This window comes from Lacerta agilis, chromosome 15 (assembly GCF_009819535.1).
Source record: "Lacerta agilis isolate rLacAgi1 chromosome 15, rLacAgi1.pri, whole genome shotgun sequence".
In the NCBI taxonomy this organism is placed as follows: Eukaryota; Metazoa; Chordata; class Lepidosauria; order Squamata; family Lacertidae; genus Lacerta; species Lacerta agilis.
Genome location: NC_046326.1, coordinates 40301414 through 40314455, shown reverse-complemented (window position 1 = coordinate 40314455; position 13042 = coordinate 40301414). Strand labels below are relative to the sequence as shown.

At 46.4% G+C, this 13042-nt stretch overlaps 1 protein-coding gene across 1 annotated transcript in view; it reads left to right on the top strand.

Annotated features, from left to right (window-relative positions):
- RPH3AL (rabphilin 3A like (without C2 domains)) overlaps positions 1–13042 on the top strand; it is a 39106-nt gene that overhangs the window by 466 nt on the left and 25598 nt on the right. The window contains exons 2-3 of the mRNA XM_033171614.1: positions 8883–8996; positions 11901–12044. Coding sequence (XP_033027505.1) covers positions 8920–8996; positions 11901–12044 — 221 coding nt within the window. The 5' untranslated portion in view covers positions 8883–8919. The remainder of the gene's footprint in view (positions 1–8882; positions 8997–11900; positions 12045–13042) is intronic.

The window sequence follows — 13042 nt, the reverse complement described above, 5'->3', positions numbered from 1 at the left end:
GGAGGCAGCGATGGCCACCGACGGGGGGGGGGGACGCTTTCAAAGGGGATGGGACAGATGCGTGGGGGAGGAGAAGGCCACCGGTGGCTGCTAGCCAGGTTGGCTATGCAGTCGGAGGCAGGAATGCTTCTCAAAATCCTGTTTCTTGAGGGCACAGCAGGGCATCAATCTCCTTTATTGGCAAAAAAAAGTGCATCGTATACATGGATCAGAACACAACACATAGTTAACGAAACATAGTAGGAGATGCTTTAGGATAAAACTGTCCAGGCATCATGAGGTAGGAAGATGGCTCTTAGGACCTACGGTGATATAATTTCATAGCTCCAGTTACAGGTAGGCAGCCGTGTTGGTCTGCCATAGTCAAAACAAAATAAAAAATAAAAAAATTCCTTCCAGTAGCACCTTAGAGACCAACTAAGTTTGTTCTTGGTATGAGCTTTCGTGTGCATGCACACTTCTTCAGATGTTTTAATTTCATAGCGTCACTCAAAATACCACATTCTCCACAATGTCATTACCGCAATTGTTCAGCAGATATGACGCCCTGGAAGAGTCGGTGCGATAAATCCCCTCCTTCGATAAGGGGGCGAAATACTTATCAAATATTTTTGCATAAAATGGGCAATAAAATCAAAGCGTGTGTGATGGATTTGACCTGTTTTGTGCCACAAGGGCAGTATCTTCCAGAGAATGGGATTTTCTAAGATGTTAAATCTTGCGAGGGAAAGAGCTCTGCGTAGGTGGGGATCGCAAAGCTGGTGTAAATATGGAGTGTCCTGGCCAAACAAGGGTGGGATTCCCAACCCCAACGGGGAACAGGTTTTGTCGGCTGCACTGCAAAGGGGTTTGAATTCAATCTCTAGGATTCTGCACTTGATTGTCTGGAATGCTTCCAATTGTGGAATCATAAGCAGCGACTCCAGTGATAGGCCACAGGTTATGATTTTGCTCTCACCATTTGGAGTGGTGGGATTCTGCCAGCATGTGGAAAGTTAAAGAAGACCGATCAGACATGAAATGTAGGCGGAGCCAGAATTTTATAATGGTGAGCCACGCTTTGGTCTCCGGCAGCCTTTGTCCAGTTTCCAGACACATGGCTGCACATGGCACACAATTTGGCAGCCCCGGGATTTTGCGCAGAAATTTGGATTGGATGCGTCCCAACGATTGGTTAGCTGCACCAATCCATAATGGAACACCATGCAGGAGTTTTGGGGCTACTTGGTCATTAAAGCTGGGACGAACTGATTCCCTCTGTTAAAGAAGAAACAGGAGATAGCCAGAGCTAGAGTATTCGCTCTGTTAAGTGCGAGCTTACAGTGGTACCGTATTTCCAAGAAGCGTTATATTGGAAGTGGATGATGCCTAGGTATTTAAAGTTTTCAACCTGTTCCAACGGGGTTCCACTGATCTCCCAAGATCTTGAGAAAACAAGCACTTTAGATTTTGCGAAGTTCAGTTCCAGCCTGTTGGCTATACAATATTCCTGGCAACGGCTTCAAGCCAACCCCTGTGCGAGACAAGATGACTGCGTCGCGGGCATATATATGGTAAGATGGAGCTGAGCTTCAGGCAATGGCCACCCACCCTGTGAAAACAGGGTGCAAGGTCGTTTAAGGTTGAATAAATACGGGGCTAAGACGAAACCCTGTTTTACCCCATTTGTTGGCAATGATTTTGGGGGTTAGGCTGCCCGATTGGGAGCATCCCACTAGGCAACACGTGGAGGTGTGTAGTTTCCTGATGAGAAAGAGTAACCTTTCAAAGATGTTCAATATGGACAGTTTGTTCCAGACCAGCTCTCTCAGGATTGAGTCAAAGGCTCCTTTTTTTTTTTAAAGAGAATTTATTAAATTTTAACAATAAGACACACACAAAATACAAACAACAAAAAAGAAACTACAAAACTACAAAAAATACAAAAAACTTAACAAATAGTAAGTAAAATCTTTATTACGGTCAAGGACCAGAAAACACTTAACAAATAAACACTTATTTAACTATCCTTATCTTATTCCTAACATTGTTTGGGGACCTCCTCACATCCTCTCTTCTGCGTTCATTTCTAATCTTCTTTAATAACTTTATAATATTGTAAACTCTTCTTTCTCCTCAAATCGAAACAAAATAGAAAATTCTTTCCAGTAGCACCTTAGAGACCAACTGAGTTTGTTCTTGGTATGAGCTTTCGTGCACACGAAAGCTCATACCAAGAACAAACTCAGTTGGTCTCTAAGGTGCTACTGGAAAGAATTTTCTATTTTGTTTCGACTATGGCAGATCAACACGGCTACCCACCTGTAACTTCTCCTCAAATCTTAATCTTTATAAACAATAATCATCATTTAACTTTAAACTTCATCCTAATAAAATCAAACATTTCATATTTCTAACTACTTCTTATATCCTATCTTAACCTAACTTCTGGCATTACTGTAGCCTTATATATCCACTGATTCCAATTCCAAATGTCTATCTTTTCACGTCGTTTCAAATAATCTTTGAATTTCTTCCAATCCTCCTGCACCGTTTCTTCCCTCTGGTCTCGGAGTTTCGCAGTCAGTTCTGCGAGTTCCATGTATTCTATCAACTTCATCTGCCAGAGTCAAAGACTCCTTTTAGGTCCAGAAACACTGTATACGGTTTTTGATGAGGAGCACTAGAGTATTTATCCACTTGGTGACACAATGATCCAAGGTAGCTTTGCCCTGGCAAAACCTGCCTGGGGCCTGGTAACTCAAATTGGGACCCCCACTGGGTAAGCTTTCCCAGAAGATGCTTGGCATAGAGCTTTTCCACTATGGAGGAAGGGGGGGGGGTTAAGGATTTGTCCCCAGCAGTGTAACTTCTGACGGCCGAAGTTTTGGAAGACCCGGGCATCGGGTTGCCCAAGGATTTCGCCTGTTCAGGGTCGTATCCAAGTTTGAAGGGAACCTTGGAATGGCACCCTTTTCTGGAACTCCCTCCAGTGCCCCCCCCCATTATACAGTGGTACCTCGGTTTGTGAACTTAATCCGTTCCGGAAGTCCGTTCTTAAACCAAAACCGTTCTTAAACCGAGGCACGCTTTCCCTAATGAGGCCTCCCACCGCCGGTGCCCTTCTACCGTTCGGATTCCGTTCTTAGACCGAGGTGAAGTTCTTAAACCGGGACACTGTTTCCGGTTTTGCGGAGTTCGTAAACCAAATTGTTCTTAAACCAGACTGTTCTTAAACCGAGGTAGCACTGTAATGCATTTTTGTATATGTTATTTGGTGGGAGTACTGCAATCGGAGAGGGGTGGACTCATAGAATTGTTGAGCTGGAAGATTCTCTCTGTTTCTCGTTTCCCCACAATTTTAAATTGCATTTGCTACGCTTCTGCAGCAATTTGTGCATTTATTTTTTAAAGTCTGCATCGTAGTGCAAATCTCTCCTGATAAGCACATTCTTTTGTATGTGGTATTCTCCCGATAAGGAAGTTTTTAAATATGAGCTCTCGACTAAACTATGTACAAGGGATTTCCCCTCAATATAATGCTTGTTTGTATGCCATCTACACAGATATATTTTATTTATTTTTTGATTGCGATTATCCAACTTGGCTCCAGAGCTGAAGGTGGCATGCATGATTTCCTCATTTAATCCCTGCAACAACCCTGTTAGGTAGGGTAGGCTGAGAGGTAGTGACTGTGCCCAAGGTCAGCCACTGAGCTTCATGGCTGAGTGGGGATCTGATCCCGGGTCTAAGTCTAAGACTTTAACCACTACACCACATTTTAATGTATGCCTCCCTTCTCCACCATTAAAATTCACCCCTCAACAGTGAGGTTATGACCAGGGAACTGTGGGAAATTAAAAATGACACCTGTAGCGTCTCATCATCCGCTTTGGGAACCCCTGCTCTAACCACTACACCACATTGCCGTTCCCGAGTAATGCATTTTTGGACAATTGGCTCTCCCCTCTTATTGGGGAAACTGCATTTTGGATCATGTATTGTTTCTGGGAACTGCAAAGTAGGTAAAGTCAGATTAAAATGCAAAACGGCTCTCCGTCTGCCCCTCCCATCCAGGAACTCTCTCATTAACCAACTTTCCTCTCCAAAAGCCATTGATCGGGCACCTTCTCCATCCACTTCTGCCCTTCTCTTTCTGGGGATGCGGCACAGAGATCACCCCGCCTGCCCCCCCTTTTTTATCTTTCCTCCTCCGCACTTGTTGCTACCTTGCCATGGCAACGGGAGGGGGCTGTTTGTGCAGGTTGCCAGGGTTTCTCCTCCTGCATAATCAGACTTGGCAGTGAGCTAAGGTAATTGACACCGCCACCCGTCCAGTTGGAAAGAAAACCAGGCCCGGAGTCTGCTCTGTCTGGCCCGGAGCGGAGACCCTCCTGTCAATGATTTAGCAACCAACATCCCGCTTCCTGCAGTGGCCCATCGGGTGCCTCCAAATAGCCCATAAGCAGGGTACCAATGCAACTACCCCCCCTTTTTTGCCTATGTTTGAGTCACTGCTCTGATCTTCAGCCAAACTGCTGTTCTCTTTCAAATCCATCCAGGTGGGTTGCCACCTCTGCCTCTTGCAGGAGCAAAAGTCTAAAATATTCCAACATTCAGCATCTCTGGATGACCCCGCTTAATTTCCAGTCCTCTGAGATTTAAATTCCCCCATTGGCACCGGGAATTAAGTTCCTTTTCTCCGGCGCTCGAGCCCCACTCACGCCTGCTTGCCGGCATCTCGGCCTCAGTTTTCCCCACCTGGTAAATGGGAACAAAGCAAAACAAAATAGAAAATTCCTTCCAGTAGCACCTTAGAGGCCAACTGAGTTTGTTCTTGGTATGAGCTTTCGTGTGCATGCACACTTCTTCAGATACACTGAAACAGAAGAAGAAGAAGAAGAGTTTGGATTTGATATCCCGCTTTTCACTACCCGAAGGAGTCTCAAAGCGGCTAACATTCTCCTTTCCCTTCCTCCCCCACAACAAACACTCTGTGAGGTGAGTGGGGCTGAGAGACTTCAAAGAAGTGTGACTAGCCCAAGGTCACCCAGCAGCTGCATGTGGAGGAGTGGAGACACGAACCCGGTTCCCCAGATTACGAGTCTACCGCTCTTAACCACTACACCACACTGGCTCTCACCAGATCCTTAAATATAGTGAGGGAGTGGGGAGGGGTATTACTCAGAAGGGTGGTGGGAATGGGTGATCAGCTGATAGGTGTGGAAAACCTGTTGACGACTCTTAAAGGCTGCAATTAGTCTTGCAGGGAAAGGCAAGGGGTGAGATGGCTAAAGATAGCTTTGTTATGTATAATGAGATAAGAATCCAATGTCTTTGTTCAGACCAGGTTTCTCCATGGTTTTAAGTTTGGTGATTAGTTGCAATTCAGCCACTTCTCTTTCCAGTCTATTTCTGAAATTTCTTTGTATTAAACGGGAACAAAGCAAGTGATGAATAGGCTGTCAAGCATTCTGCTGCTGTGGGAATCTGCCTTTTCCAGTGCCCCACTGCCCTTTCCTTCTTCCCTTCCCCTGCGAACGTTTGGGTCATGGGGGCTGCCGCATGAGTTTGGAAGCTGAGCCCCACCAACAATGTCAAGTTCAGCAGGTTAAGGAAACACAGTGATGTCACCTGACCCTGTTTGTTCAGAGCTGCCTTGAAACAGAAGGGGGGGAAGGATGGTGGCTGGTTTGGGACATGCGGCCAAATGCAATGAATTCCAGTTTCACTTCTTCATTTTTTGATTTCCATTGAGAGTTGATTTTTGCGACAATAATAATTTATTACCGATTTAATTTACACGCCGACCTTCCTTTCCAAGGAGATAATGGTCTCTATTTAGATCTCTGTGTCTCTCTTACACTTCACGACCATATTTCCCAGGGTTTTCTTTTTGATCATTTTGGCCGCCAGAGTCAAAAGGGCGGTTTTATGAGTCATTGAAACGTTTACATCGCTGGGAAAACCTCTGCCGGGGAGAGACATCTTTCCCGAATGGATGGTAGGGTGAGAAATCACTGGGTCTAGTGAATAGTGGGCAATACAGTATAGTAAATGCAGTTGTACCTTGGAAGTCGAACGGAATCTGTTCCGGAAGTCCGTCCGACTTCCAAAACGTTCAAAAACCAAAGCGCGGCTTCTGATTGGCTGCAAGGAAGCTCCTGCAGCCAATCGGAAGCCACGGAAGCCCCTTCAGACGTTCGGCTTCCAAAAATCGTTCGAAAAACCGAGACACTCACTTCCGGGTTTCGATTGTTTGGGAGCCGATTTGTTTGGGAGCCAAGGTGTTCGAGATCCAAGGTATGACTGTAGCGCAATATGTCTTCCATCTGTGGTTGCCCACAGAGTCTGTCTCCGTACGGATCGTCACTTTACCCCAGCATATGCTTTTTAAATTATTACGTGTAAACAAAAAAAAATTGCATATATCCAAACTCTTGGGGCCATCCCACAGCTACGAGCAGGTAAGGGATAGAGAGAAAGAACTCCCAACACGGTCTGACTTTGTCCAGGAAGCAAGGTGGAGCACCTAAAACAGGCATAGGCAAACTCGGCCCTCCAGATGTTTTGGGACTACAACTCCCATCATCCCTAGCTAACAGGACCACCGGTCAGGGATGATGGGAGTTGTAGTCTCAAAACATCTGGAGGGCTGAGTTTGCCTATGCCTGGCTTAAAAGCTATTTTCCTACTGGGTTACCCAAGCCGACCCAATGCGAAAATAGACTTTAAATTCTCCCTCTTGCCCTGGAGCTTGGATGGCCCCGTGAGATCTCACGAGAGCGTCCCAGAGCTGGAACGCTGTGCAGGCCCTCCCAAGCAAGCGGGGAAGCCTTAGAAACTCTTTGCACCCTAAGCAAACCTGGTGCAAAAAGAGCTTTCGAGCTCTCTACTTTGCTTGGATTGAATTTGCGCAGTTTCAGGGAGCCTGCCTTCAGCCGCATACAGTTGAAATCAGTGCGAGTTAAACGTGCGTAAGGTGCGGTTGTACTTTATGCGCTCTAGGTCCAGAACCAGCAGCTGGGATTTCGCTTGTTCGTTTCGTTTCTGTGTGTTTTTGTCATGTGCTGCCTCTTCCCTCTGGGAATGCAGCAGACGGGCAAATATGCTTTTATGAGATATGGAGCCAAGGCCAAGTTGCTTGTGCCGTGGGCTAGCACTGCATTTGGGATCCTGAGGCCTCGAGGAATCAATATTTACGGAAACTGATCCCAAGTGTTGTGTCTTTCCTGGCTTGGTTTGGAGGACAGGAAATCTTTCTTTCCAAGGGATGATTTTGACGCTTGAGCCTTAGATTCTTTCTCTGCCTTATATATACAGTGGTGCCCCGCTAGATGAAAATAATTCGTTCTGCGAAAATTTTCGTCTAGCGGGTTTTTCGTCTTGCGGAGCGGCAATGACAGCCGCGCTCCACAAAACGGAAAAAAAAGACGAAAATTTTTCGTCTTGCGAGGCAGCCCCATAGACTTTTTCGTTTAGCTCGAAGGTGGAAAGAGGAATCAGTTCCGGCAAGAGAAGATTGGCAAACTGTTAATGGACTATGCTGAAATGGCTAAATTAACTGGGAAGCTCAGAAATGAAGATGGCCGGAAATTTTAAAAAGGAATGGGAAATGTTTGTTATGTATTTACAAAAGTATTGTAAACAGGTTCATACATTGGCAGGATTTAAAGAACACTTGTAATTGTAGAAATAGTATAATAAATTTGAGGTAGAAAAATAATTTGGAAATGATATGCAGTTGAGAAAGAAAACTAAGGAACCCGGGGGGGGGGGGTGTCACAGGATTTGGAGAATCCCATTTTATGGATTTCATATTGCTTTTGTGTATAATTTGTTGTTGTTGTTGTTTTGTTATCTTTGTTGAAATATTAATATAATAATAATCTATTTATATAAAAATGTTCCCATTGCGTGTGCGTGTGACACCACCTTGCTCCGTAACCACTGGACCAAATCTCATCAAATTAGGACAAAGCGTAACTTGACCATCAAGGAAGGATCTGGCGTAATAAAAATGAAAACAAACCACACCTGTCATGCCTAAAATAATGGATAAAGGGGGGGAAGTGGCGCGGCTATTATGCCTCACCAGCAAAAGGAATGAAGACTCCAACAGCATCCAGTAGAAAGGTGGATTGCCTGTTGATGTCATCAGACCTGTGCCCCCAGTGCCCTCACTTAAAATGGCCGCTGCACACTCACAGGCATTTTAAAATTTCCCAAGTGCCCTCACCTAAAATGGCCGCCGCAGCTTCGCATGTTCCACACACACAGTCCCAAGTGATCAATACAACTGACCAGTGAGTTCTTTTATGTAAAATGCATCTCCGAGTTATTTGTGGGGCATAGGAATTTGTTCATTCACGTGGTCTGAGGGACAGTGGACCAGCCCACGGCTGAAAAAGGTTGCTGACCCCTGCTCTAGAGGGACAGGGAAGAATGAAAACAGGAGCTTCCAGAATACTCTCGGGGTCAGAATTTTAAAAAGCAAAACACCCCACAGCAACGCATGGCCGGGCTGGCTAGTAATGATGATGATAATAATAATAATAATAATAATAATAATAATAATAATAATAATAATAATAATAATATATGAAAGCAAAGCACCATTATTCATTGGAACTGGCATGGTGTTATGGGTGCTGCATAATACTCATTCCGCACCAGTAAGAAATTGGTCTTTTAGCCCTTTGGAACTTCCTGCCTATTGACTTTAGGCAGGTGCCTTCACTGTACTGTTTTCGGTGCCTGCTAAAAACTTTTTTGTTTTAGACAAGCCTACCCAGATATCTAGAATGCTGGTGTGTTTTCAGTTTATTGCTGGTTTTAGTGTTTTAACTGTTTCCCCTTTAAATTTCATTTTATATATTTCACACCCCCCTGTTTTCCTCCAGGTTTGATGTCGCCGTCTGCCCTGCGTGGTTTGTCGCCATGGCCGATACAATCTTTGGCAACGGGAACGACCAGTGGGTCTGCCCCAATGACAGGCAGCTAGCGTTGCGGGCCAAGTATGTCTCACTTTTTGACCCCACGCTGGGGCAATTTCCTACTGGGGGCGGGGATATCCTTTGTATGCTGATGCTGTGGTAACCCTTTTTTTAAAAAAATAGAACTGCCTGCCAATATTTGCTGCTGATTCCCAATAACCGCACATTTGTGAGTATTTCAAGAGCAGATTAAGGGACACGATGGGCAGGGCCAGAAGCCAAAGTAGGCAGAGTAGCAAATGAGAAAATTTGGCCCCCGTGTTGAGGCATCCAGTTAGGGCTGCCAGGTGGGAACAGCATCCCACGTAAGTTCTGAATATTGCCACCGGAAGTTCTCTCTCAGATCTGGCGTTTTGTGTGGAAATGGATTCTCATCACAAAAATATGAAGTTCCCAAGTTCTGCTTGCAGAAACTTCGTTTAAACGTTACAAAACGAACGATGCATTGTCTCATATGTTTCCATCATTATCTATACTAATCCCAGTATAAGGCTCGAGGACATATCTTTGTTAAAAACCAGCGTTTTCAGCTTTAAAAACCCCCAGAAGATCTCTGCCCCCCCTCTTTTTTCCAGCTTGATTGCATCTTGGCCAACGCCCAGGGAGATCTGTGTACGCTTGGAAAAACAGCACATGACTCTTGAGTGGTCTGGGTTACCTTCAATAGCATAAGCAAACACTCTGAAAACCTGTGACTCAATTGTAAAGCTTGGCCCAACCCACCTTTGCGATGGAAAAATACAAGCCTTCTGCCAATTTGTTTGTACATTTTTCACAGTAATTTAAATACAATACAATTTCAACAGTGCACCATTTTATGTAAAGGTAAAGGGACCCCTGACCGTTAGGTCCAGTCGCGGACGACTCTGGGGTTGCTGTGCTCATCTGGCTCTATAGGCCGAGGGAGCTGGTGTTTGTCCGCAGACATCTTCCGGGTCATGTGGCCAGCATGACTAAGCCGCTTCTGGCGAACCAGAGCAGTGCACGGAAACGCTGTTTACCTTCCCGCTGGAGCAGTACCTATTTATCTACTTGCACTTCGATGTGCTTTTGAACTGCTAGGTTGGCAGGAGCTGGGACCAAGCAACGGGAGCTCACCCCATTGCGGGGATTCGAACTGCCGACCTTCTGATCGGCAAGCCCTAGGCTCTGTGGTTTAACCCACAGCGCCATCCGCGCCCCACCATTTTATGTAACCTTTACTAAATAACTTCCAACATCCCAGACCCTGAGATTTCAGAGCCCAAACTTGAGACTTAGGGATGGCCCCAGTGATGTCATAGGGGGCGGGGCCTGGCAATGTTGTTAAGCTCAGCGCAACTGCGGAGAGCCTGTCATTCAGAAAAGAAAACAAGAAAACAGAGGCCTCAAATGAGTCAATACTGGATGGAAATCAAGAGCGAAGCATTCGCTAAAGGGGGCGTTCTCAAGTCCAGCTGAATGGGGGGGGGAGCATTCCTTCTCACCTGGTTAGGGAGCCTGGGTGGGGGAGCTGCCACACCCCCTCCACCTGCCGCCTCTGCCTGGAGGGCAGGCACACCTGGAGTCTTCAGGTTAGCCCTATGGGGCGGAGGGTGTCTGGCAACCCCTTCATCCTGCCCGTTGGTTAGAGGCAGGGCGTGGAATTGAGAAGTGATGGAGGAGGCAGGGAATTAATCTTCTGCTGAGCCATGTCCTTTTTGCAGCGGGGGCTGGGGCAGGCTGGGTTGATCTCGGCCTCCCCACCCCCCACCCCCCCCCACTTCCTTCCACATGGAAATTAAATCACACAGGAAGGTGACAGGGTCCCGGACAAATACTGCACAGTATTGACATGAGTCAACCAATTGTGTGTGGGTTTGATTGCCTTGCATGTGCCCTGCTTGGTTTCCTAGAAGGTTGTAAAATTGAAGATTAAAAATGGGATTGCTTGGATTTATTTTCTTATTCTTATTTTTTTTTTTTTAATTAAACCTTCCTGTCCAAGTCGTTCCCCCTCCACCCGGCCCTCCTTTATACCTGGGATGTTTTTTACTGCGGGTGATTTGTTACTGTCTTGTTATTTCATGGCAGAGGGGTAGTATTTCATCCCTTTGGCTCCCTGTCTGCAGTTTGCTTAGGAGCCAAGTTTGCCTTGTGCTGAGTTAGACCCATGGGTCCATCTATTGCCCACACTGGCCAGCAGCAGCTCTCCTGGGTTTCGGTCAGGGGGACACTCCCACCCCGTTTGGAGATCCTGGGGATTGAACCGGGGACGTTTTGCATGTAGAACGGATTCTCCTTCCCCGAGCCGTGGCCCTTCCCTAGCCCAGATCTAAATGTACTCTTTTCTTTAGGATCTACCAACTAGGTAATTTTTTTTAATAGGAAAAGTTAAACCTCTCCCCAGGGAGACTCGCCCAGCGCCTTCATTACATCTCTTTAGACGCCAGGCACAAAAACATTCCTTTTCTCCCAGGCCTTTGGCTATTTAAACAATCTATGGCCTTTTAAACTCACTCTCTCTGTTGTTTTTTTGTGTGTGTATGAGTTATCGTTGTTTGTTACTTTGGCCTGTTTTTTTTTTTTTTATATTGTAAACTTCCCCGTGATCCTCAGAAGAAGGGTGCCGTAGAGATTTAATGAAAAGAAATAAGCAAACCACCTAACTTGAGTGTGTTGATTTTAAAGCACGACAGGCGGATTTGGTTTTTTTAAAACTTCATTTTCAAAAAGAAAACAACGCAGTGGCCGTTAGTACGGACTATTTCGTGTTTGTTGAGATTGTGACAGTTTTAGCATATATACTTTGACGTAGTTCTGTTGGTGCGCTCGGAGATGACGCTCAGATTGTTTGATTTCTGGTTTTCCTAAATGTGTAACTGTTACGTGTAATTAAATCAACACCCTTGCTTCGTGACAAAGCTCTTCTTCATCTCCCCCTCCTCTGAATTCCTTTCCTTCCAGGCTTCAGACCGGCTGGTCGGTACACACGTTCCAAAGCAGCCGGCAGAGGAAGACGCAGGCGCTGAACGCCAAGGAGATGGAGGTCATCCTCGAAGTCGTCCGCCGGGCGGAGAAACTGGACGTTGTCGAACAGCAGAGGATTGGGTACGGTTGCCGGCTCCTCCCTTGTAGACCTGAGGATTTCTCATTACTTAAGAAGCTGCCTTAACACCACACCAGACCCCTGAGCCTTCTAGTCCAGTGCTGTCTACACGGACTGGCAGCAGCTTCTCAGGGTTTCCAGCAAGGGAGACTTTCTCGGCCCTGCCAGTCGTTGAGCCCAGGGCATTTGCACAGATGCTCTGCCCCTCAGTCCCAGTTCTTCCCCTACAAATAAAGCAAGGTGCTAGACCTCATGGTTCTGAAGGAAAGTAAATGGCAACGTAGGAAGCTGACTTATACTGAGTCAGACCATGGGGCCATCTTGATCAGTGTTGTCTACACTGGCTGGCAGAAGCTCTTCAGGCTTTTAGACTGGAGTCTCCCCCAGGCCTGCCTGATGGTGCCGGGATTGAACCTAAGACCTCCTGCATGCACACCCGTCGCTCTGTCACTGACCTGCAGCCCTCCCCCAGTAACTCTCTCTGGAAGTGTTGATAGGAGCGTGTCCTCTGTGGCTTAGCTGCCTTCTCCCGTTTCCTCACACCACTCATAATTTTCTAAAGTCTCTTTTAACGGCAGCGGCTCTCCTGGTTTCCAGGCAGGGGTCTCTCCTTTCCTTACCTGGAGATAACGGGATTCGAACCTGGGACCTTCTGAATGCAAATCAGATTCCAAACCGCTCCGAGAGATGGTTATTGGTTGGTTTATTTATATACCGCTTTTGGCACCAAGGGCCCACCAAAGCGGCGAACGGAATATCCGTGCGGAAGACAAATGCAAGAAAGGAAATACAGAACTGCAGCGAAAAGAGTAGATTGGGAAAAGCCATATAAAATAGCGACATCGCCAGATGAACCGCCCGTCACACTTAATAATGTATCTCCGAGCTGCAGCCATGCTCGGCTCCGGAGCGTTCTGGATCTCACATAGAACCCAGCTTGTCCCACATTCTGCCCTCCAACTGGCTGCTCCAGCCGCTCGCCTCGTAGCAAGCCCATCCA